General features: G+C 43.2%; 1 protein-coding gene across 1 annotated transcript in view; it reads left to right on the forward strand.

The window, feature by feature from the left end:
- RP9 (RP9 pre-mRNA splicing factor) overlaps positions 1 to 4,779 on the forward strand; it is a 48,742-nt gene extending 43,963 nt beyond the window's left edge. The window contains exons 6-7 of the mRNA XM_040432755.1: positions 2,213 to 2,274; positions 4,253 to 4,779. Coding sequence (XP_040288689.1) covers positions 2,213 to 2,274; positions 4,253 to 4,427 — 237 coding nt within the window. The 3' untranslated portion in view covers positions 4,428 to 4,779. The remainder of the gene's footprint in view (positions 1 to 2,212; positions 2,275 to 4,252) is intronic.
- Positions 4,780 to 24,864: the final 20,085 nt, after the last annotated feature.

Consider the following 24,864-nt stretch of genomic DNA (forward strand, 5'->3'; position numbering starts at 1 on the left):
ATTACACTAATCTTATGTACACTTTGTGTATTTTTTCCATGTGGAAATTGATCTGCCGCGCAGATTTCATATTAAATAGCATGTCGATTAGGTTTGCGGTTTTCACCCTTTTCAATGGAAGAGTGAGATATGCGGCAAGTCCGCACCAAAAACCGCATTTAGAAATTGCAGATTTTTGATGCGTATATGCTGCAGAAACGCACAGAAGTTTGTGCAGATCTTGTGTGTTCACCTGCACTCATGTGAGAAAAATGGTGATGTGCTCTATGTATTTATAAATGCTTTTTTATCCTGTTCTGCAACGTGGACAATAGATGTGATCAAGGGACCATGTCTTAACCTTTTCGCTGCCAGGACAATTTTCAAGATTTTGCCAAAACACAAATTCAAATTTGAATTATAAAACAAACAAAATCCATCCAGAACTTTGCAATCATGGGCGCCTACATGCAATTTTGCATCAAAGTGTAAGGTTTTCTAAACAATGTATAAAACTTCATGTTTGTGGCTAAAAGCCTTACCTAAGCAGAACCCAAGATGCTCAACATCTCCTAAGTATAAAATTACAAGATGTGCAGAGTTCACACGTGCCGCTTGTGTCTAGGTCTACATGCACATATTTCCACATAATCCAGAGCTAGAGATGTAAAAAATCCCAGTGGTTTGGATGACAGTAAACGTGTGAGTCACAGAGTTAATAAATGTCTGAATAAGTGCAGGGTTGATTAGATGTACAACTGTTCATCTATTCATTACTTTGGTAGAAGTAAAAAAGACACCCCCCCCCCCCCCCCCCCCCCCCCCAAATATACTCTCTGATTGGTAAGATGGGATGGTAACATGAAGAAAGGTTCCTGTATCCCCTTGGGGTCTCTAGACTGTACAGGGAAGAGTAACATGCTGTGAACTTTTTTCTTCTCATGCCATTTGCAAATTCCCACATAATACCCCTCCCTTACATACATGCAGAACCAGAGTTTTCCAGTAAGATAGCTTCAAAGAAGACCAGTCCATTTCTATTTTTTCTGATTAAACGCTGGCGACAGAATATTCACAATTACCATGCTTTTTTAAAGAGAACTTGTCACCATGAAATGCAGTGCAGGCAGCATGCTGCAGTGCAGGCAGCATGCTGCAGTGCCGGCAGCATGCTGCAGAGCAGGAGAAGCTGAGCAGATAGATATACATTTATGTATACACACTTAGAGAATGCTTTTAATAACTGATAACACCTCCCCTGTGTACAGCTATCAGTGACTGACAGCTATCAATGATAACACCTCCTCCATGTACAGCTATCAGTAACTGACAGCAATCTATGTATACACACTTACACAAAGAATGCTATCAATCACTGATAACACATAACCCTCATGTACAGCTGTCAGTAACTGACAGCTATCTCTGTATACACACTTACACAGAGAATGCTATCACTGATAAAACCTTCACCATGTACAACGATCAGTGACTGACAGCTGTCTCTGTATATACACTTACACATAAAATGCTATCAATCACTGATAAAATCTCTCTCGTGTACAACTATCAGCGACTAACAGCTATCTCTGTATACACACTTACACAGAGATTGCTATCGGTCACTGATAACACCTCCCCCATGTACAACTATCAGTGACTGACAGCTATGTATACACACTTACACAGAAAATAACTCACTGATGACATCCGCCTTGTTTACACCTGAGGTACTGAGAATGTATAAATTACAAGTTTTACAGAATTGTTTCCCCACAAAATCATACAACAATCTGCTTGGCTTCTCCTGATCTATACCATGCTGCCGGCAGATTACTGTACGCTGCATTTTGTGGTGACAGGTCCTCTTATAATATCCAGAGCAGGCTCAGCAGACATAGTCCTGCCTAGTTTCTTTAGTTCCTTCGGTCAGTACAGGTAGGGAAATAATGTAATAGCTGGTATTACAACTTTGTGGGAATGTGCACTTGCCATGTTCTTTTTGAAAACCCTTTACTTAAAAAAATACTAGCTTATTTGCTTGGTATTTTTACATTTTCTAAATTGCAAAGTTGCTTTAAATGTTTATTATACGTAATGATTATTCTCTTTGTTTATAGATCACGACTTTGCCATAACCTTCCCAAGTCCATGCTGCATAGATGTGTCCCATAAGATGAGACATGTGACTGAGTTGTTGATTGTTGCATATGTACATTTTTCCTCTTTCTAGGCTCATGAAGACCCAATGTATGGCTTACTAAAGGAGAAAGCAGATGAAGAAAAACAGATGAGGTAATAATTCTGCAGTGTCCTGCTCTAAAGTGCAGTTCCAGCATTCGTAGCATCTGCTCAGTCGAGGTGACCATCCAATATCCCTACAACTCTTGAAATTCTTGCATGGGCCAGATTCCATGTCAGAGCTTTAGCTAGGCCTCGAGTATTGACCAGTTTGATCTCTGTATGCAGTAAGGTGACTGCAAAGTGCCATATCATATTCAAATAAATCGGTTAGTTCTCTCTTGGGGGAGAGAAGAAGAGTATTATGAAAGATTTTCTTTAATATGTGGAAGGAGTAGTCTGACATTTGGCAGGGATGCTGTTAAAATAAAAAACAGCTCAGTAGTGTTTGGCACAAGAAGACTAAGGTCAGTGATTGGCTGCCGTGTCACGTGTGGTATACAGCAGGTCATCACTGTACACCAGTGGAGAGGGTGCTGGAACTGAGGAGGCTTTAGAAGGTAAGTTTATCCAATTTCTCAAACACCCCCCCCCCCCCCCCCCACACACACACACACACACACGCACACGCACGTGCTGGGCCGCTCACCAGCAATATACCTGTGCCACTCCTGGACCCCGCACTGCTGCTGCTTCTCCCTGCACACCGATGAAAACATCCGGTCTCGGGTGACGATATGGAGGCTCGTCCCCATCCCCGCCATTGTCTGCTTCATCCTGGATGCTTTCATCCGTGTACAGGGAGAAGCAGCAGCGGCGGTGCGGGGACCAGGAGTGGAGCGGGGTAAGAATATTACCGGTGAGGGGCCCAGCACGTGTGTGTGTGTGTGTGTGTGTGTGTGTGTGTGTGTGTGTGTGGGGGGGGGGGGTCGAGAAATTGGATAACCCCTTTTAAGTGAATGATTTGGCGATCAGGACAGTCAAATACCATAGAGGTACTACTGGCCCATTCAGCAGAATTGTCCCGGAATATCCACAGCAGTAAAGATGTGAATTACAGTATCTTTTGCCCTATAATATAGGTTTTAGAGGAGGAAAATAAGGAAAAAAAATATTTTTCATTAGACCTCAGATGAAACTACCAATAAGATCTCAGATCAGAGCCCCAATGTGAATGAACCCCATTCAGACCTCAGATTAGACAGGAAAAAAAATAAATCAACTTGCCTCTCCTGCTCCAGACGCTGCCGCCATTCTGGACATCCAACACTCTTCCTGGTCTTGCCACACTGTGCTGTGACCAGACGCCACACAGCGTGTGGTCACAGAGCACGCCGATGTCCTCACGCTGTGTGAAGGTCACAGCACAGCGTCTGAAAACCTGCAGGAGAAGACCAGGAAGCTGTGAGTACAGAGCCCTGGTGTAGATTTTTTGTCCCATCATTACTAAAGTATGGGTTTAGGGGACAAGTATCTGTTCAGTGGGGGTCCAACTACTGATTACCAGAATGATGTGCCATAGTCCCTGGAGTGAATAGACTCATGCATGCATGTAGCGGCTCCATTCAGTTCTATGGGACAGCTGAAAAGTCTCATAGAGGCAGTCCTATAGAGTTGCATATGACTGACCGCAACTGCATTCACGCTGCCGGCTCGACACCTATTCTTGTGATCAATGGGGATCCAGTGGTCAGGCCACCATTGATCAGATTCATATTCCCTATCCTGTGGATAGGGAATAAGTTCTTATATTGGAATAACCCCTTCAAGAAAAAGATCACCTCTATTACAGGGGTATACCAGTCAGAAGCATTTATTACCTATCCACTGGATAGGTGTTAAATGCTAGATTGATGGGGGTTTGACTTATGGTAGCCCCACCGATTGCCACAACGGAGGACAGCTTTACCTTGTTTTTCCAAGCTGCAGGACTGTGGCTAGGAAGAGTCTGAATGGAGCAGTGTTTAAGTGTACGCCCTGCTGCCAGTGTCTGCGGCACTGATGGAAATATCTGAGTGCTGTGGGTGGGTGATGATGGGAAATATATCGTATGATTACATGTGCTATGTTTTGAATATCCTTCACTTTACAGGATTCAGCAGTTGAAAAAACTGCTCGAAGATTCAACATCTGAAGAAAGCAGTAACAGCAGCAGTAGTTCAAATGATTCCCCCAAAAAACGGAAGAAGAAAAAAAAGAAAAAAGACAAAAAGAAGAAAAAGAAAAGAAAACGCAAATCTTCCCATAGGGACTCAGATTCAGACTAAGGCCTTGTTCACACAGTCAGTATTTTGGTCAGTGATTTCCATCAGTGATTGTGGTCCAAAAACACAGAACAGATCTTTCCATTATACCTTATCTCTGTGTAAGCTCCACTCCTGCTAACAATCACTGAGGTGTGAACTGGGTCTGAATATGTAAAAGAAGAACACTCTTTGCATATATTCTTTCTGGAAGAATAGTCAGTACATGGGGAGATTAACCTCTCTGTGGTATTAGCAGAAGACTTCACATTTACATTGTGTGTAAAATAAAGTGGTCTGCAAGTAATCAGGACTGGGAGCTGGTGGTCCATATGTCCAACAAGTAAGGTTATTCAATAAACCTGTGTAAATAACATTTCTTGGGTAAACTATTATGATGAATTTGAAGGCATGGACATTTTTGCACAGATTTTTTTATTTGTTTTCTAAGTGAAAAATTAAGCGACTTTCTAAATAGTCTGTGCTGCTGCTTTTGACACAAATCTGACAGCACACTGCTCTTCTGGCTGCTGTCAGATTTCCAGTTTTTTTTTCCTGTCGTCTGTTTATTAGAGATACCATCAGAGAGAGTGAGAGTATAGTACATGCCAGAGAAAACTGCATTAGGGTCCCTAGTTCACACAGTGTTTTGGTCAGTGGTTTCCATCAGCTATTGTAAGCCAAATCCAGGAGAGAGGCTACACAGAGATACAAAAAATTTGAATATCATGGAAAAGTTAATTTATTTCAGTAATGCAAATCAAAAAGTGAAACCTATTTTATAGAGTCATTACAACATAATGATCTACTTTCATTAATTGTTGGTGTGAGTATGTTTTACAGATAATGAAACCCCAAAAGTCAGTATCTCAGAAAATTAGAATATTATTTTTGACCAATTAAAAAAATGATTTTTTTAATACAGAAATGTTGGTTGGTCTGCTGAAAAGTATGTACAGTATATGCACTCAATATTTTGGGCTCTTTTTTTCATGAATTACTGCATCAATGCAGTGTGGTGTGGAGATGATCAGCCTGTGGCACTGCTGACGGGTTATGGAAGCTTTGATAGTAATCGTCTGGATTGTTGGGTCTGGTGTCTCATCATCTTCTTCTTGACAATACTCCATAGATTCTCTAATTTGCTAGCCAGTCGAGCACATTGATATTGTGTATATTGGTACTTTTGGCAGTGTGGGCAGGTGCCAAGTCCTGTTGGGAAATGAAATCAGCATCTCCATAAAGCCTGTCAGCAGAGGGAAGCATGAAGTGCTCTAAAATTTCCTGGTAGACATCTGCACTGACTTTGGTCTTGTTTTAACACAGTGGACCAACACCAGCAGATGACATGACTCCCCAAACCATCACTGAGTGTGGAAACTTTACCTCAAGCAACTTGGATTGTGTGCCTCTCCATTCATCCTCCAGACTCGTGGACATTAAATGCAACATTTAATTTCAACTAAAAACAGGATTTTTGAACCACTGAGCAACAATCCAGTCTGTCTCTTGGTCATGAGTGGCTTGTCACAAGGAAATGCCACAGGTTATCCCACCTTTTTCCTTCCACTTAACTTTCCATTAATATGCTTGGATACGTGTGAACAATCAGCTTCTTTAGCAATGATCTTTTGTGGCTTACCCATCTTGTGTGTCAATGACTGTCTTCTGGAGAACTGTCACAGAATCATACTGACAAAGCTGTGGAACGATTTTTGCAACTGTCGAAGCCTCAGTATGTCGCATTACGACACCATTGAAATACATTATATGAAACATCACGTGACTTTCTTGTCGTGTAACATGTCGCCGTGTATCAGTAACCTTAACCGCTTGCAATACTCTTGGTATGGCTACACGGGGAGAAGTGTCATGCAGCAAGATATATGCACGTCATTTAACCTAATGTATGTCAATGGTGTTGCAATGCGACATACTGCAACGCGACAGACGCAGAAAATTAAGACATTATGGACTTTGTGTTGCAAGTTGAACCTGATTTTCTCTTCATTAGTCAATGAAGAGAAAATCATGTTCAACTTGCAACACAAAGTCCACCATAAACTGCCCCTTCCCCCCCCATGTGCTGGGCCTCTCACAGGGAATATACTTACCCCACACCGCTCCTGGTCGCCGCCAATGGCAGGCAGGGACAGGGACAAGCCTCCCTAGCCTCACCCGTGAAGCTAGGGAGGCTCCCCCCCAACACTGGATGTTTTAATTGGCGCATGGGGAGAAGCAGCAGCAGGGGAGCGGGGTAAGTATATTCCCTGTAAGGGGGGCAGTTTATGGCACATGGGGGGCAGTTTATGGTATTGGATAACCCCGTTAATGTAAGTTGCGCAACTCACCTGCGACTTAGCTGTGTTTTCACAGCCAAATCATAGTTATTAAATAGTCACACAACACATGACGCCATGCAGCCGTACCCTAAAGCCACCATCAAATTAGAAATCACTTAACCTCAAACTTCATATTACGTGTCAGGAAATGAATGAGACTATGTTCACATCGGCAAAATCCACCACTGATTCTGCAGAGGACAACAGGTCTCTTCCTCTGCATTAGCAATAATTTATTACAGCTCTCTCGTTACAACGAGCTCACGTACGTGCAGAGAAGAGAAAAAGAAATTCCACCAGTGTTCTAAAACAAAGCATATACAATAAGGGAAAATACAGTAAATTGACTTTAAATCTATTTACAATCATCTAGCAACCATGCGTGAAAATTGCATTGCATCCACACTTGCTTGCGGATGCTTGCGATTTTCACGCATCCCCATTCATTTCTATGGGGCCTGCGTTGCGTGAAAACCGCAAAATATAGAACATGCTGCGATTTTCATGCAAAGCACAAGTGATGCGTGAAAATCACCGCTCATCTGCACAGCCCCATTGAAGTGAATGGGTCTGGATTCAGTGCGGGTGCAATGCATTCACGTCACGCATTGCACCCGCGCGGAATTCTCGCCTGTGTGAAAGGGGCCTTACAAACACAGCATTTAAAAAGGGAGACTGCACTAGTCAGAGAAAAACACATTCACGTGATTTCAAATTGCTTAACCACTTCTAGACCAGGCTATTTGCTCCCTTCCCGATCAGGCCTAATTTTTCAAATCTGACATATGTCACTTTATGTGGTAATAACTTTGGAATGCTTTTACTTATCCAAGCCATTCAGAGATTGTTTTCTCGTGACACATTGTACATCATGTTAATGGTAAATTTGAGTCAATATATTTCACCTTTATTCATAAAAAAAAAAATCTAAGTTAACGAAAATTTTAATTCACTGTTTTGTAAATTTAAATCTCTCTGCTTTTAACACAGATGGTGATACTTTAACCACCTCCGGACCGCTGTACGCAGATTCGCGTTCCGGAGGTGGCAGCGCTGCGCACAATCACGCATATACGCGTCATCTCGCGAGACGCGAGATTTCGCTCAAAGCCGGCCCGCGCATGCGCAAAATTAAAAGAACAAGTTCGTCACCAGCCTGCCAGCAACGATCATTGGCTGGCAGGCTGGCGATTTTCAAAAAATCCAATCACAAGTCATATAACAGATCATATTAGTAAATATGATCTGTTATATGGCTTGTCTGCTCCTGTGCTGGTCCTTTTCGTCGGTTGGATCCAGCACAGGAGCAGACTGAACTGTGAGTACACCAAACACTACACCTTAGCCCCAGATCACCCCCCTGCACCCCAATTAACCCTTTGATCACCCCTTTGATCGCCCCTGTCAATCACTAGTGAAAGGAAAAAAAGTGATCAGTGTAAACTGTCACTTTTTTTTTTTTCACTGGTATTGACTGTTAGGTTTTAGGGATAGTTTAGGCCCCTTGGTTAGGTAGTTAGCGTCAGTTAGCGCCCACCGCACCGCAGTCACTTTTATTCGCTGATTAGCGTATCGCTAATCAGCATTTGTACTTTTATAGTATCTGTAAGTGATCAAAACTGATCACGGTCAGATCTATAATAGTATTAGTGTCACCTTAGCTCGCCCTCCACCCAAAACGCAGTGTTTGCCCGATCAGGCCTGATCGGTCGCCCACACGTGCGTTCACCCACGCCCGCCCCACCGCAGTGACAAAAAATATATATTTTTTTGATCACTGCACATTCATTTTACACGCACTGCGGCGATAAAAAAATCAGTTTTGATATTTTTTATCAACCGCAGCGGCCTCCGGTACTTCGCTAGCCTCCCCTTTGTAAGACAGGTTTGCTTTTTTTCTTGGGTAGTCTCAGGGAATACCCCTAAATTTAGTAGTCCAAAATGTCAAACAGGGGGTATTCTTCTGAAGAGGCCTACAGGATTCTGACCCAGTCGGATGAGGAGTGGGAACCCTCATCTGACGAATCTAGCGGGTCAGAATATAAACCTGTGGAAAGCAGTGGCTCTCTGACCCAAAGTTCGGACGAGGAGGTTGAGGTCCCTGGCAGCACCAGTCGTACCCGGCCCCGTGTCGCTAGACCACAGGTTACGCAGGATCCGCTTCAAGAGCAGCAGAGTGGGGCTGTCGCTGCCGGATCACGTGGTGAGGCATACACCAGCAGCGCAGCCCTCCCTGGACCTAGTACCAGCACTGCCGTACAACATGGTGACGTGGCGAGCACCAGAAGGGCAGTTGAAGCTGGTACGGTGGCACGTGCAGTAGTTACCCCGTCGCAGCCACCGCACAGACAGGCCCGTAGAGCCCCTAGAATCCCTGAGGTGCTGGCAAACCCTGATTGGCAGTCACCAACTTCAGCCGCACCTGTAGTTCCCCCTTTCACCGCCCAGTCTGGAGTTCGGGTTGAGACGGCTCAAATCGGTTCGGCCCTGGGATTTTTTGAGCTGTTCTTGACTGCGGAGCTCTTGGACTTAGTCGTGGCAGAGACAAACCGGTATGCCACACAATTTATATCCACCAACCCGGGAAGCTTTTATGCCCAGCCTTTCCGGTGGAAACCAGTCCAAGTTTCCGAACTTAAAAATTTTTTGGGCCTTCTCCTCAACATGGGTCTAACTAAAAAGCATGAATTGCGGTCATATTGGTCCACGCACCCGATTCATCACATGCCCATGTTCTCTGCTGCTATGTCCAGGGCACGATTTGAGGCCATCCTCCGTTTCCTGCATTTTAGTGACAACACCACCTCCCGTCCCAGAGGCCACCCAGCTTTTGACCGGCTCCACAAAATTCGGCCCCTCATAGACCATTTCAACCAGAAATTTGCAGATTTGTATACCCCCGAGCAAAACATCTGCGTAGACGAGTCCCTAATACATTTTACCGGGCGCCTTGGCTTCAAACAATACATCCCAAGCAAGCGTGCCCGGTATGGGGTCAAATTGTATAAGCTCTGTGAAAGGGCCACAGGCTATACCCACAAATTTCGGATCTATGAGGGAAAAGATCAGACCCTGGAGCCGGTCGGTTGCCCTGACTACCTGGGGAGCAGTGGGAAGACAGTCTGGGACTTGGTGTCACCCTTATTCGGCAAGGGGTACCATCTTTATGTGGACAATTTTTACACAAGTGTGGCCCTCTTTAGGCATTTGTTTCTAGAACGGATTTGCGCCTGTGGCACCGCGCGAACTAGTCGCGTGGGCTTCCCCCAACGGCTTGTAACCACCCGTCTTGCAAGGGGGGAGAGGGCTGCCTTGTGTAACGAAGAACTGCTCGCGGTGAAATGGAGAGACAAGCGTGATGTTTACATGCTCTCCTCCATTCACGCAGACACGACAATCCAAATTGAGCGAGCAACCCGCGTTATTGAAAAGCCCCTCTGTGTCCACGACTATAATGCGCTCATGGGAGTGGAGGACTTCAATGACCAGATGTTGTCTCCGTATTTAGTTTCCCGCAGAACCAGACGCTGGTATAAGAAGGTGTCTGTATATTTAATTCAATTGGCGCTGTGCAATAGTTTTGTTCTCTACAGTAAGGCTGGGAGAACACGATCCTTCCTCAAATTCCAGGAAGAGATCATCGAGAACCTCCTTTACCCAGGAGGTTCCGTGGCCCCATCCACCAGTGTAGTTAGCCGTCTACACGAGCGACATTTCCCCAGTGTCGTTCCTGGTACCTCAACCCAACCGTCACCCCGAAAAAGATGTCGTGTCTGTAGCAGGAGTGGAATAAGGCGTGACACCCGCTATTTCTGTCCTGACCACCCTGCCCTATGCTTTGGTGAGTGTTTCCGGAAGTACCACACACAGGTACACCTAGCATAGGGATTGCATCTCACAGGGCTATTAGGGCCCTTTTACTCACAGCTGCTGCAAACCTCTCCTTTCACCTGGGATAAAGTGCATAACTTACTTTGCCACATCTTTGGGCGATTTGCGCTTTGCACATTGTCCCATGGGGAAGGAGAGGTTTGATCTATAAAGGTAAAAAAAACTAAACAAAAAAAAAATTACCGGTAACTAAAAAAGTAAAAAAAAAGTTAATATGTTCTGTTCTAAAGTTAATAAAGTTATTGCGTTGCAGCCTGGTTTTTTCTTTTTTGTTTTGTTTTTTTTACCTTTCAGGTGGACCAACCGATCGACTAGCTGCAGCACTGATGTGCATTCGGACAGAAGCATTGCGCTGCTGTCAGATTACACGCAAGTCGGTGTATGCGGCGCTGCAAGACGAGATTTCTCCTCTGCAGTAAAAGATACGTTTGCCGAGGCATATGAGCTGAGGAGGTGGCGGTGTTCATATACTTTGGCAAACACTTTGTATATATAAAAAAAAAAATCCCGGCAATGATTTATTCATCCACATCGATTGATGTGAATGGAGAAATCGGGTTTGCCAGGGCATACGAGCTAAGTGGGTATGGATGTTGGGCGGAGCTCCTATGTCCTGGCAGACGCCTTTCCCCTCCTTTTTCTTTTTTTGGCAGAGATTTTTTCATCCACATTGATCGATGCGAATGAAGAAATCTGTGCCGTTCATTTTTTTCTTTCAGCCCAGAGGCTGAACGAAAAAAAAAAATCTCATTACCTGTATGCTCAATATAAGGAGAATAGCAGAAACTCCTAATGCTGGGCATACATGTAATGATTGCGGAGACCCTCAAATGCCAGGGCAGTACAAACACCCCACAAATAACACCATTTTGGAAAGAAGACACCAAGGTATTCGCTGAGGGGCATATTGAGTCCATGAAAGATTGAAATTTTTGTCCCAATTTAGCGGAAAGGGAGACTTTGTGAGAACAAAATCAAAAAAATCAATTTCCGCTAACTTGTGCCCAAAAATTTTTTTTTCTATGAACTCGCCATGCCCCTCATTGAATACCTTGGGGTGTCTTCTTTCCAAAATGGGGTCACATGTGGGGTATTTATACTGCCCTGGCATTTTAGGGGCCCCAAAGCGTGAGAAGAAGTCTGGTATCCAAATGTCTAAAAATGCCCTCCTAAAAGGAATTTGGGCACCTTTGCCCACCTAGGCTGCAAAAAAGTGTCCCACATGTGGTATCTCCGTATTCAGGAGAAGTTGGGGAATATGTTTTGGGGTGTCATTTTACATATACCCATGCTGGGTGAGATAAATATCTTGGTCAAATGCCAACTTTGTAAAAAAAAAATGGGAAAAGTTGTCTTTTGCCAAGATATTTCTCTCACCCAGCATGGGTATATGTAAAATGACACCACAAAACACATTCCCCAACTTCTCCTGAATACGGCGATACCACATGTGTGACACTTTTTTGCAGCCTAGGTGGGCAAAGGGGCCCACATTCCAAAGAGCACCTTTCGGATTTCACAGGTCATTTACCTACTTACCACACATTAGGGCCCCTGGAAAATGCCAGGGCAGTATAACTACCCCACAAGTGACCCCATTTTGGAAAGAAGACACCCCAAGGTATTCCGTGAGGGGCATGGCAAGTTCCTAGAATTTTTTATTTTTTGTCACAAGTTAGTGGAAAATGATGATTTTTTTTTTTTTTTTCATACAAAGTCTCATATTCCACTAACTTGTGACAAAAAATAAAAACTTCCATGAACTCACTATGCCCATCAGCGAATACCTTGGGTCTCTTCTTTCCAAAATGGGGTCACTTGTGGGGTAGTTATACTGCCCTGGCATTCTAGGGGCCCAAATGTGTGGTAAGGAGTTTGAAATCAAATTCTGTAAAAACTGACCAGTGAAATCCGAAAGGTGCTCTTTGTAATATGGGCCCCTTTGCCCACCTAGGCTGCAAAAAAGTGTCACACATCTGGTATCTCCGTACTCAGGAGAAGTTGGGGAATGTGTTTTGGGGTGTCATTTTACATATACCCATGCTGGGTGAGAGAAATATCTTGGCAAAAGACAACTTTTCCCATTTTTTTATACAAAGTTGGCATTTGACCAAGATATTTATCTCACCCAGCATGGGTATATGTAAAAAGACACCCCAAAACACATTCCTCAACTTCTCCTGAATACGGAGATACCACATGTGTGACACTTTTTTGCAGCCTAGGTGGGCAAAGGGGCCCATATTCCAAAGAGCACCTTTCGGATTTCACTGGTCAGTTTTTACAGAATTTGATTTCAAACTCCTTACCACACATTTGGGCCCCTAGAATGCCAGGGCAGTATAACTACCCCACAAGTGACCCCATTTTGGAAAGAAGAGACCCCAAGGTATTTCGTGATGGGCATAGTGAGTTCATGGAAGTTTTTATTTTTTGTCACAAGTTAGTGGAATATGAGACTTTGTATGAAAAAAAAAAAAAAAAAATCATAATTTTCCACTAACTTGTGACAAAAAATAAAAAATTCTAGGAACTCGCCATGCCCCTCACGGAATACCTTGGGGTGTCTTCTTTCCAAAATGGGTCACTTGTGGGGTAGTTATACTGCCCTGGCATTCTAGGGGCCCAAATGTGTGGTAAGGAGTTTGAAATCAAATTCTGTAAAAAATGACCAGTGAAATCCGAAAGGTGCTCTTTGGAATATGGGCCCCTTTGCCCACCAGGCTGCAAAAAAGTGTCACACATCTGGTATCTCTGTATTCAGGAGAAGTTGAGAATGTGTTTTGGGGTGTCTTTTTACATATACCCATGCTGGGTGAGATAAATATCTTGGTCAAATGCCAACTTTGTATAAAAAAATGGGAAAAGTTGGCATTTGACCAGATATTTCTCTCACCCAGCATGGGTATATGTAAAATGACACCCCAAAACACATTCCCCAACTTCTCCTGAGTACGGAGATACCAGATGTGTGACACTTTTTTGCAGCCTAGGTGGGCAAAGGGGCCCATATTACAAAGAGCACCTTTCGGATTTCACTGGTCAGTTTTTACAGAATTTGATTTCAAACTCCTTACCACACATTTGGGCCCCTAGAATGCCAGGGCAGTATAACTACCCCACAAGTGACCCCATTTTGGAAAGAAGAGACCCCAAGGTATTTCGTGATGGGCATAGTGAGTTCATAGAACTTTTTATTTTTTGTCACAAGTTAGTGGAATATGAGACTTTGTAAGAAAAAAATAAATAAAAAAATCATCATTTTCCGCTAACTTGTGACAAAAAAATAAAAAGTTCTATGAACTCACTATGCCCATCAGCGAATACCTTAGGGTGTCTACTTTCCGAAATGGGGTCATTTGTGGGGTGTTTGTACTGTCTGGGCATTGTAGAACCTCAGGAAACATGACAGGTGCTCAGATAGTCAGAGCTGCTGCAAAAAGCGGAAATTCACATTTTTGTACCATAGTTTGTAAACGCTATAACTTTTACCCAAACCATTTTTTTTTATTAAAGACATGTAGAACAATAGATTTAGAGCAAAATTTATATATGGATCTCGTTTTTTTTGCAAAATTTTACAACTGAAAGTGAAAAATGTCTTTTTTTTGCAAAAAAAATCGTTAAATTTCGATTAATAACAAAAAAAGTAAAAATGTCAGCAGCAATGAAATACCACCAAATGAAAGCTCTATTAGTGAGAAGAAAAGGAGGTAAAATTCATTTGGGTGGTAAGTTGCATGACCGAGCAATAAACGGTGAAAGTAGTGTAGGTCAGAAGTGTAAAAAGTGGCCTGGTCTTTCAGGGTGTTTAAGCACTGGGGGCTGAGGTGGTTAAAATACTCATTAATTAACCATATGTCTACTTTATGTTGGCATCATTTTGGTAATGTCAATTTTTTTAGGACGTTAGAAGGTTTAGAATTTTTGAAGCAATTTTTGAAATTAAGAAAATTTTCAAAATCTATTTTTTTTAACCACTTCAGCCCCCCTAGCTTAAGCACCCTTAATGACCAGGCCACTTTTTACACTTCTGACCTACAGTACTTTCACCGTTTATTGCTCGGTCATGCAATTTACCACCCAAATGAATTTTACCTCCTTTTCTTCTCACTAATAGAGCTTTCATTTGGTGGTATTTCATTGCTGCTGACATTTTTACTTTTTTTGTTATTAATCGAAATTTAACGATTTTTTTGCAAAAAAATGACATTTTTCACTTTCAGTTGTAAAATTTTGCAAAAAAAACGACATCGATATATACATTTTTCTCAAAATTTATTGTTCTACATGTCTTTGATAAAAAAAAAATGGTTTGGGTAAAAGTTGTAGCGTTTACAAACTATGGTACAAAAATGTGAATTTCCGCTTTTTGAAGCAGCTCTGACTTTCTGAGCACCTGTCATGTTTCCTGAGGTTCTACAATGGCCAGACAGTACAAACACCCCACAAATGACCCCATTTCGGAAAGTAGACACCCTAATGTATTCGCTGATGGGTATAGTGAGTTCATAGAACTTTTTATTTTTTGTCACAAGTTAGCGGAAAATGATGATTTTTTATTTTTTTTTCTTACAAAGTCTCATATTCCACTAACTTGTGACAAAAAATAAAAACTTCTATGAACTCACTATGCCCATCAGCGAATACCTTGGGGTATCTTCTTTCCAAAATGGGGTCACTTGTGGGGTAGTTATACTGCCCTGGCATTCTAGGGGCCCTAATGTGTGGTAAATAGTTTGAAATCAAAATCTGTAAAAAATGGCCGGTGAAATCCGAAAGGTGCTCTTTGGAATGTGGGCCCCTTTGCCCACCTAGGCTGCAAAAAAGTGTCATACATGTGGTATCTCCGTACTCAGGAGAAGTAGGGCAATGTGTTTTGGGGTGTCATTTTACATATACCCATGCTGGGTGAGAGAAATATCTTGGCAAAAGACAACTTTTCCCATTTTTTTATACAAAGTTGGCATTTGACCAAGATATTTATCTCACCCAGCATGGGTATATGTAAAATGACACCCCAAAACACATTGCCCAACTTCTCCTGAGTACGGAGATACCACATGTGTGACACTTTTTTGCAGCCTAGGTGGGCAAAGGGGCCCACATTCCAAAGAGCACCTTTCGGATTTCACCGGCCATTTTTTACAGATTTTGATTTCAAACTACTTACCACACATTTGGGCCCCTAGAATGCCAGGGCAGTATAACTACCCCACAAGTGACCCCATTTTGGAAAGAAGACACCCCAAGGTATTCCTTGAGGGGCATGGCGAGTTCCTAGAATTTTTTATTTTTTTGTCACAAGTTAGCGGAAAATGATGGGTTTTTTTTTGTTTTTTTTCTCCTTACAAAGTCTCATATTCCACTAACTTGTGACAAAAAATATAAACTTCCATGAACTCCCTATGCCCATCAGCGAATACCTTGGGATGTCTTCTTTCCAAAATGGGGTCACTTGTGGGGTAGTTATACTGCCCTGGGATTCTAGGGGCCCTAATGTGTGGTAAGTAGTTTGAAATCAAAATCTGTAAAAAATGGCCGGTGAAGTCCGAAAGGTGCTCCTTAGAATGTGGGCCCCTTTGCCCACCTAGGCTGCAAAAAAGTGTCACACATCTGGTATCCTCGTACTCAGGAGAAGTTGGGCAATGTGTTTTGGGGTGTCATTTTACATATACCCATGCTGGGTGAGATAAATATCTCAGTCAAATGCCAACATTGTATAAAAAAATGGGAAAAGTTGTCTTTTGCCAAGATATTTCTCTCACCCAGCATGGGTATATGTAAAAAGACACCCCAAAACACATTGCCCAACTTCTCCTGAGTACGGGGATACCAGATGTGTGACACTTTTTTGCAGCCTAGGTGGGCAAAGGGGCCCACATTCCAAAGAGCACCTTTCGGATTTCACCGGCCATTTTTTACAGATTTTGATTTCAAACCACTTCTCATGCATTCGGCCCCTAAAATGCCAGGGCAGTATAACTACCCCACAAGTGACCCCATTTTGGAAAGAAGACACCCCAAGGTATTTTGTGATGGGCATAGTGAGTTCATGGAAGTTTTTATTTTTTGTCACAAGTTAGTGGAATATGAGACTTTGTAAGAAAAAAATAATAAAATAAAAATCATCATTTTCCGCTAAGGCTACTTTCACACTAGCGTTCGGGTGTCCGCTCGTGCGCACCGCTTGAAGGGGCTCACGAGCGGCCCCGAACGCATCCGTCTGGCCCCAATGCATTCTCAGTGGAGGCGGATCCACTGAGAATGCATCCGCCTGCCAGCGTTCAGCCTCCGCTCAGTGAGCGGACACCTGAACGCTGCTTGCAGCGTTCGGGTGTCCGCCTGGCCGTGCGGAGGCGAGCGGATCCGTCCACACTTACAATGTAAGTCAATGGGGACGGATCCGCTTGAAGATGACACAATATGGCTCAATCTTCAAGCGGATCCGTTCCCATTGACTTTCAATGTAAAGTCTGAACGGATCCGCTCAGACAACTTTCACACTTAGAAAATTTTCTACGTTTTAATGCAGACGCATCCGTTCTGAACGGATGCGAACGTCTGCATTATCGGAGCGGATCCGTCTGATGAAACATCAGACGGATCCGCTCCGAACGCTAGTGTGAAAGTAGCCTAACTTGTGACAAAAAATATAAAATTCTAGGAACTCGCCATGCCCCTCACGGAATACCTTGGGGTGTCTTCTTTCCAAAATGGGGTCACTTGTGGGGTAGTTATACTGCCCTGGCATTCTAGGGGCCCAAATGTGTGGTAAGTAGTTTGAAATCAAAATGTGTAAAAAATGGCCGGTGAAATCCGAAAGGTGCTCTTTGGAATGTGGGCCCCTTTGCCCACCTAGGCTGCAAAAAAGTGTCACACATGTGGTATCGCCGTATTCAGGAGAAGTTGGGCAATGTGATTTGGGGTGTCTTTTTACATATACTCATGCTGGGTGAGAGAAATATCTCGGCAAAAGACAACTTTTCCCATTTTTTTATACAAAGTTGGCATTTGACCAAGATATTTATCTCACCCAGCATGGGTATATGTAAAATGACACCCCAAAACACATTGCCCAACTTCTCCTGAGTACGGCGATACCAGATGTGTGACACTTTTTTGCAGCCTAGATGCGCAAAGGGGCCCACATTCCTTTTATGAGGGCATTTTTAGACATTTGGATCCCAGACTTCTTCTCACGCTTTAGGGCCCCTAGAATGCCAGGGCAGTATAAATACCCCACATGTGACCCCATTTTGGAAAGAAGACACCCCAAGGTATTCAATGAGGGGCATGGCGAGTTCATAGAATTTTTTATTTTTTGGCACAAGTTAGCGGAAATTGATATATATATTTTTTTTCTCACAAAGTCTCCCTTTCCGCTAATTTGGGACAAAAATTTCAATCTTTCATGGACTCTATATGCCCCTCACGGAATACCTTGGGGTGTCTTCTTTCCGAAATGGGGTCATATGTGGGGTATTTATACTGCCCTGGCATTCTAGGGGCCCTAAAGCGTGAGAAGAAGTCTGGAATATAAATGTCTAAAAAATTTTACGCATTTGGATTCCGTGAGGGGTATGGTGAGTTCATGTGAGATTTTATTTTTTGACACAAGTTAGTGGAATATGAGACTTTTTTTTAGAAAAAAAATAAAAATTTCAGCTAACTTGGGCCAAAAAAATTTCTGAATGGAGCCTGACAGGGGGGTGATCAGGGAGTCTATATGGGGTGATCACCCCCCTGTTATTGATCACCCCCCTGTAAGGCTCCATTCAGACGTCCGTATGTGTTTTGCGGATCCGATCTATGTATCAGTGGATCTGTAAAAATCATACGGACATCTGAATGCAGCCTGACAGGGGGGTGATCAATGACAGGGGGATGATCAGGGAGTCTATATGGGGTGATCACCCCCCTATAAGGCTCCATTCAGATATCTGTATGTGTTTTGCGGATCCGATCAATGTATCAGTGGATCCGTAAAAATCATACGGGCGTCTGAATGGAGCCTTACAAGGGGGTGATCAGGGAGTCAATATGGGGTGATCACCCCCCTGTAAGGCTCCATTCAGACGCCTGTATGTGTTTTGCGGATCCGATCCATGTATCAGTGGATCCGTAAAAATTATACGGACATCTGAATGGAGCCTTACAGGGGGGTGATCAGGGAGTCTATATGGGGTGATCAGGGGTTCATAATTGGTTAATAAGTGACAGGGGGGGTGTAGTGTAGTGGTGTTTGGTGCTACTTTACAGAGCTGCCTGTGTCCTCTGGTGGTCGATCCAAACAAAAGGGACCACCAGAGGACCAGGTAGCAGGTATATTAGACGCTGTTATCAAAACAGCGTCTAATATACCTGTTAGGGGTTAAAAAAATCACATCTCCAGCCTGCCAGCGAACGATCGCCGCTGGCAGGCTGGAGATCCACTCGCTTCCGATCCTGTGAACGCGCGTGCCTGTGTGCAGGGCTGATCGAGGTCTGTGGAAGACCCAGCAGCTCCTGCACTCCCCTGGCCCCAGTGGTCACATGACCCCCAGGCTGAGACAGGAAGCAGCATAGCGCTTCCTTACAGTATACACCACGCTCATTCAGCGCTGTGTATACAGCGATCTAAAAGGCAGGGACACCCAGGAATGGTCCCTGCCTTCTCCCTGGGGTTCCCCCGACACAGCAGCTGCACGATTAGCCTGCAGCTGCAATCTCTGAAAGGACGCTCTAGAACGTCCATTCAGAGATAAACCCGACCGCCCAGGACGTTACAAATACCTATCCTTGTCCACAAAACAGACAAGATTAGGACATGTTCTATTTTGTTTTTTGCTGGACCGTGGAACGGATATAGAGTGGGTTCGCAAAAATTGCAAATCAGATGCGGACTGAAACTATGGTCGTGTGGATGAGGCCTAATCCACATTCAAGATGCAAACCGCTTTCCATTGGCTTCAATGTAAAAAAAACACCCCATTCCAGACACCAACACCAAATACCAGATTACAAAATCACAACCACAATTGGCCCGTTTTCAGCTACTGATTTTGCTGTGGATTTAATATAGTGGTTCCCAGTCAGTTTTAATAAAAAGTGCAAGATGGGTCAAATTTATTAAGAGGAAGGCAGGTTAAAAAAATTTTAAACATCTTTTGACTGTACAAAACACTGAAATCTGCACCAGTTGTCAGCTGGCGAAGATTTCAGCTATAATGTACACCAGTTCAGGCATAAATTCAGCAGGCCATGTTAACCTCTATCCCTTTAATTTCCACTTTTAAAAAGTGTCAAGAAGCTGCAAATATGGCATGCAGCGTTGTCTGTCATTTTTTACGCCACCATTGTGATGTTAAAGTATTGATACATGTGCCCTAATGTGGCATTTAAAACTCATATTGAATGATGTAAAGAAAACGTTAGAAAGTTGAATTTCTCCTTCCCTCCCCTCAAAAAATGAATTTATACCCCCCTCCCCTGCAAAAACCCAAATACAACTACATTGAAGGTAATTGGAATTAGACTTACCGGTAATTCGGTTTCCAGAGATTCCCTCATGACAGCACCACAGGAGGTTGTTCCCCTTTGACCTTCTTGGGACAGGAAACAGGTTAAAAGGTCCCTCCCACCTCCACCCACCAGTGTTTTTCCAGATTACTACACCAGGATGGATGCAACTGATTTATTAAAATAATCAGAAAATCTTATATGCAATATTTACGAAGTAGTTAGTAAGGGAGGGAATGTACGGGTGCTGTTGTGAGGGAATCTCTGGAAACCGAATTACCGGTAAATCTAATTCCCATTTTCCAGCTCATCCCTCGTGACCGCACCACAGGAGACGTGCCAAAATATAATTTAGGGGGGGGGGGCCAAGTCTAAGGACAACATATCTCAGATATTTATCATTAGATAAAAATACCATTCCATAGGATCAGGAATAAACCCGAGACAAACTTTTTGATTCTGCCAGAAAACTAAATCTTGATGACAAAATTTGTGAATCCAGTCGTAACTTCTGCGGTGCTGTTTCAGGGACACTGAGGCGTGATCCTGCTGACCTCCATTAAGGAACATAGCTGTCCATAGTGAGGTAACCCTGCATTACCCACTCATCAGGGGTAGGAGCAAGCTAGAGGGACCCACATAAGGGGTTTACTGGCACGGCCACTTTATAGGGTAGGAAGCATGAGGATGAACCCACCGATCGAACCCAGGCCATCAGAGAACCCAGCTATAGGCTCAGACTCCACCAGGTGGGTTCCGGGGTGCTAAGGGACCTCTTCCCCAAGAGGTGTTAGCAAGGCTATTCGAGGTCTGGAAGGAGAGGCCGGACACCCCCCGATCCTAGTCCCAACCTTAGGCCCTAAAAGGTTCTTGTAGAACCTCTCTGCGTCTATCCCCTGTAGGGACAGAAAGAACACTGGTGGGTGGAGATGGGAGGGACCTTTTAACCTCTCCGTTTCCTGTCCCAAGAAGGTCAAAGGGGAACAACCTCCTGTGGTGCTGTCATGAGGGATGAGCTAGAAAAATACAGTTTAAAAATTTTTGGAATGGGTAGACATAGAAAACTTGTGCAAAATGAACAAAAACGTAAAATTTTCGAATACTGTCATTGTTCCATCTCAAAGAATGAAGTTAACACATTACTTTTTTCATTCCTTTTCTTAACATTTTTTTCCCCCTCAAGAGACTTATGGTAATAATTAGTATATTATATATAGTTTTCGGAATGTACCAATGAGAAAATTATTTCCTTAACCCCTTAAGGACAGGGCTAATTTTAGTTTTTGCTTTTTAACTTTTTTTCCTCTGTCAAAAGAGCCACAACTTTTCTTAATTTTTATAACTATACGAGGACTTATTTCTGTGGGTTTCTTAATGACACCATATAATTGGTCATCTCTTGCACTGGAAAACAGGAAATAATTCTTTGCAAGGTGAAATTGAAAAATACACATAACAAACGTAGGACGCTCACCAGAATAGTGTTTGGCCTGCTATACCACCTAGCTGTAAAAGAGAAAATTCACAGTCCAGTCCAAGTTTTTGCTGTTGCATTGGCTCTATATAAGGAACAATATGTCCCTCATTTTATATCACTCTTACCACTGAGGAAGGAACCATAGTTCTAAAACGCGTCTGGTTTATAGAAGAAACAAATCGCGGTATTGGAAATAAACCTCTTTTTTGAATGCCTATTCCGTGAAGTTATGAAATAGTAGAGATTGGCATCCCGGGATCTTCACCATGCATGCGCTAACAAAAGTGCCAGTACAAGCACGGACTGCAAGCCCCAGCAATCTGCAGGAGACCGAGGGGAGCGAAGTAGGAGGTAATATAAGGCAAGCTAGAAACACCTTTTGCTACCCAGTAGTGGCCACATGCTAGAACGGACGAACCGGGATATTGGTAAGCAGCGTGAAAGAGCAATATATTCTATGCAGCTAAGGCTACTTTCACACCTGCGTTTGGTGCGGATCCGTCTGGTATCTGCACAGACGGATCCGCACCTATAATGCAAACGCTTGGATCCGTTCAGAACGGATCCGTTTGCATTATCATGAACAAAAAAAAAAAAAATTTTTTTTTTTTTTTTTTTTTTTTTTTTTTCATGATAATGCAAACGGATCCGTTCAGACTTTACATTGAAAGTCAATGGGGGACGGATCCGTTTGAAAATTGAGCCATACTGTGTCAACTTCAAACGGATCCGTCCCCATTGACTTACATTGTAAGTCTGGACGGATCCGTTCGCCTCCGCACGGCCAGGCGGACACCCGAACGCTGCAAGCAGCGTTCAGGTGTCCATCTGCTGAGCGGAGCGGAGGACAAACGCTGCCAGACTGATGCATTCTGAGCGGATCCGCCTCCACTCAGAATGCATTAGGACTGGACGGATCCGTTCGGGGCCGCTTGTGAGAGCCTTCAAACGGAACTCACAAGCGGAGCCCCGAACGCTAGTGTGAAAGTAGCCTAAATAAAAAGCCTTTCTCCCACCATTATAACTAACTATACTACGCCAATTCTATGAGATTAAGCACAAAATATCAAGTTGGAGTGGCATTACTTACATATTATATATGAACTGAATATAAGAGAAATGAACTATACATACAGCACTTTATAAATTGAATTCAATCGCAATTTGCGTGAGCTCCGCAATTGGAAGTATAAGGGCTCATGCACACGACAGTATTTTGGGTTCAGTATACTGGCCATTTTTTGAGTTCAGTATGCGGTACATATACTGAACCATTCATTTCAATGGTTCAGCAAAAAAAACTGAAGTGTCTCCGTGTGCATTCAGTTTCAGTATTTCCATACCGTGAAAAGATATAACATGTACTATTCTCGTCCGCAAATCATGGTGCTTGGCTCCATTCAAGTCAATGGGTCCGCAAAAAAACAGAACACATACGGAAATGCATCCGTATGTCTTCCGTATCATTTCAGTTTTTGGGGAACCATCTATTGAAAATATTATGCCCAGCCCAATTTTTTCTATGTAATTACTGTATAATGTATATGGCATACGGAAAAATGGAAAGGAAACAGAAACAAGTGCGGATGCGGTGTGATTTTCACGCATGGTTGCTAAGATGACAGTCTATTCACTGTATTATTTTCCCTTATAACATGGTTATAAGGGAAAATAATAGCATTCTTTAATACAGAATGCTTAGTAGGTGGTCAATTGAGGGTTAAAAAATAGTTAACTCACCTTCTCCTCTTGATTGCGTAGCTGCCAGTCTCTTCTTACTTCTTTAATCATGAGCTGCCGGCTAAAGGACCTGTGGTGACATCACATCGTCCATCACCGTGGTGATGGACCATGTGATCTGACGTCACCACAGGTCCTTTAGCTGGCAGCTCATGATTAAAGAAGTAAGAAGAGACCGGCAGCTACGCAATCAAGAGGAGAAGGTGAGTTCATTATTTTTTAACCCTCAATTGACCACCTACTAAGCATTCTGTATTAAAGAATGCTATTATTTTCCCTTATAACCATGTTATAAGGGAAAATAATATCTACACAACACCGAACCCAAACCTGAACATCAGTGAAGAAGTTTGGGTATGGGTACCACAGTCAGTTTTTTATCACACGCGTGCAAAACGCATTGCACCCGCGCGATAAAAACGGAACACAATCGCAGTCAAAACTGACTGCAATTGGGTACCTACTCGCGCGGGTTTGCCGCAGTACACCCGGGACGCATCCTGAACAAATCCGTCACGCCCGTGTGAACTCAGCCTAAGAGTGACTAAAAAGTTTGAGATTATCAATTTAATCAGGTTTGTGATTAAGCATTTTTTTTAGATATTTTTAATGCGTTATTAAATTCTATACGGATTAGGTAAGGGGATTTTTGCTTTTGGAAATTGGAGATTTATGTATATCTCCGTTTTCCATCCCTTCTATTCCTAGCATATTGCCCTTGTTTCCCATACAACCCGATTATTCTGTGTATAATTACACCTCTTCCAGTCCTTCATATACCCCAGGAGCAACACACAACCCTCGCAGATACTTATATATAAAAATAGTATATATTAAGAAAAGCTCTACCAGCAAACTACTGGAGCCCAGCCTGTCAGTAACCAACTGAAAGAAGCAAATATAATAATAATATAGGCTGGCTCACAGTATTTTTGCATATAAATTTATTAATACACTTAATAAAACAAAAACCAACTTAGTGTCGACATATCAGCAGAAATACATTAGATAGGTATATAAAGTGCGGACCTCAAGCACCAAACCTAAACAGCTGGAGTACTCCAAAAAGATGAGACCTTATGGCTAAAGTGTAACTGCAAGAGTCATTCAATTGTACCACTTAAATGTCCATAAAATTGTATGCCGGTTTACCAGTTTGTTGGAACCAGAGAGGTTCAGAAGGTGTCCTTGCTGCAGTCTCCTGCAGAGAAAACTCTATCCTCAGGTGCCGTTTAGCAATAATAATTGCACCGCTTCCGATCAATGACACTCCACTTACTTTTTCTTGCGGAGCAAGCTTCCGACCTACTCTCACAGCGTCCCACGTGTCCAGCTAGATGGTGATTTGCTGGTTGATGACGTAGGCGCCCCGAGCCGTCGGGTTAGCGGAGGCTGATGGAGCTGAGTTCGTAGCTGCCTGAGCCCGTCGGATCAGCGGAAGCTAGCACAGCAGAGCTTGCTTAGTGCTATTCGGCAAGGTTTAATATATCCACATAGGTTTATACTACCT

This window comes from Bufo bufo, chromosome 5, assembly GCF_905171765.1.
Source record: "Bufo bufo chromosome 5, aBufBuf1.1, whole genome shotgun sequence".
NCBI classification, from domain to species: Eukaryota; Metazoa; Chordata; class Amphibia; order Anura; family Bufonidae; genus Bufo; species Bufo bufo.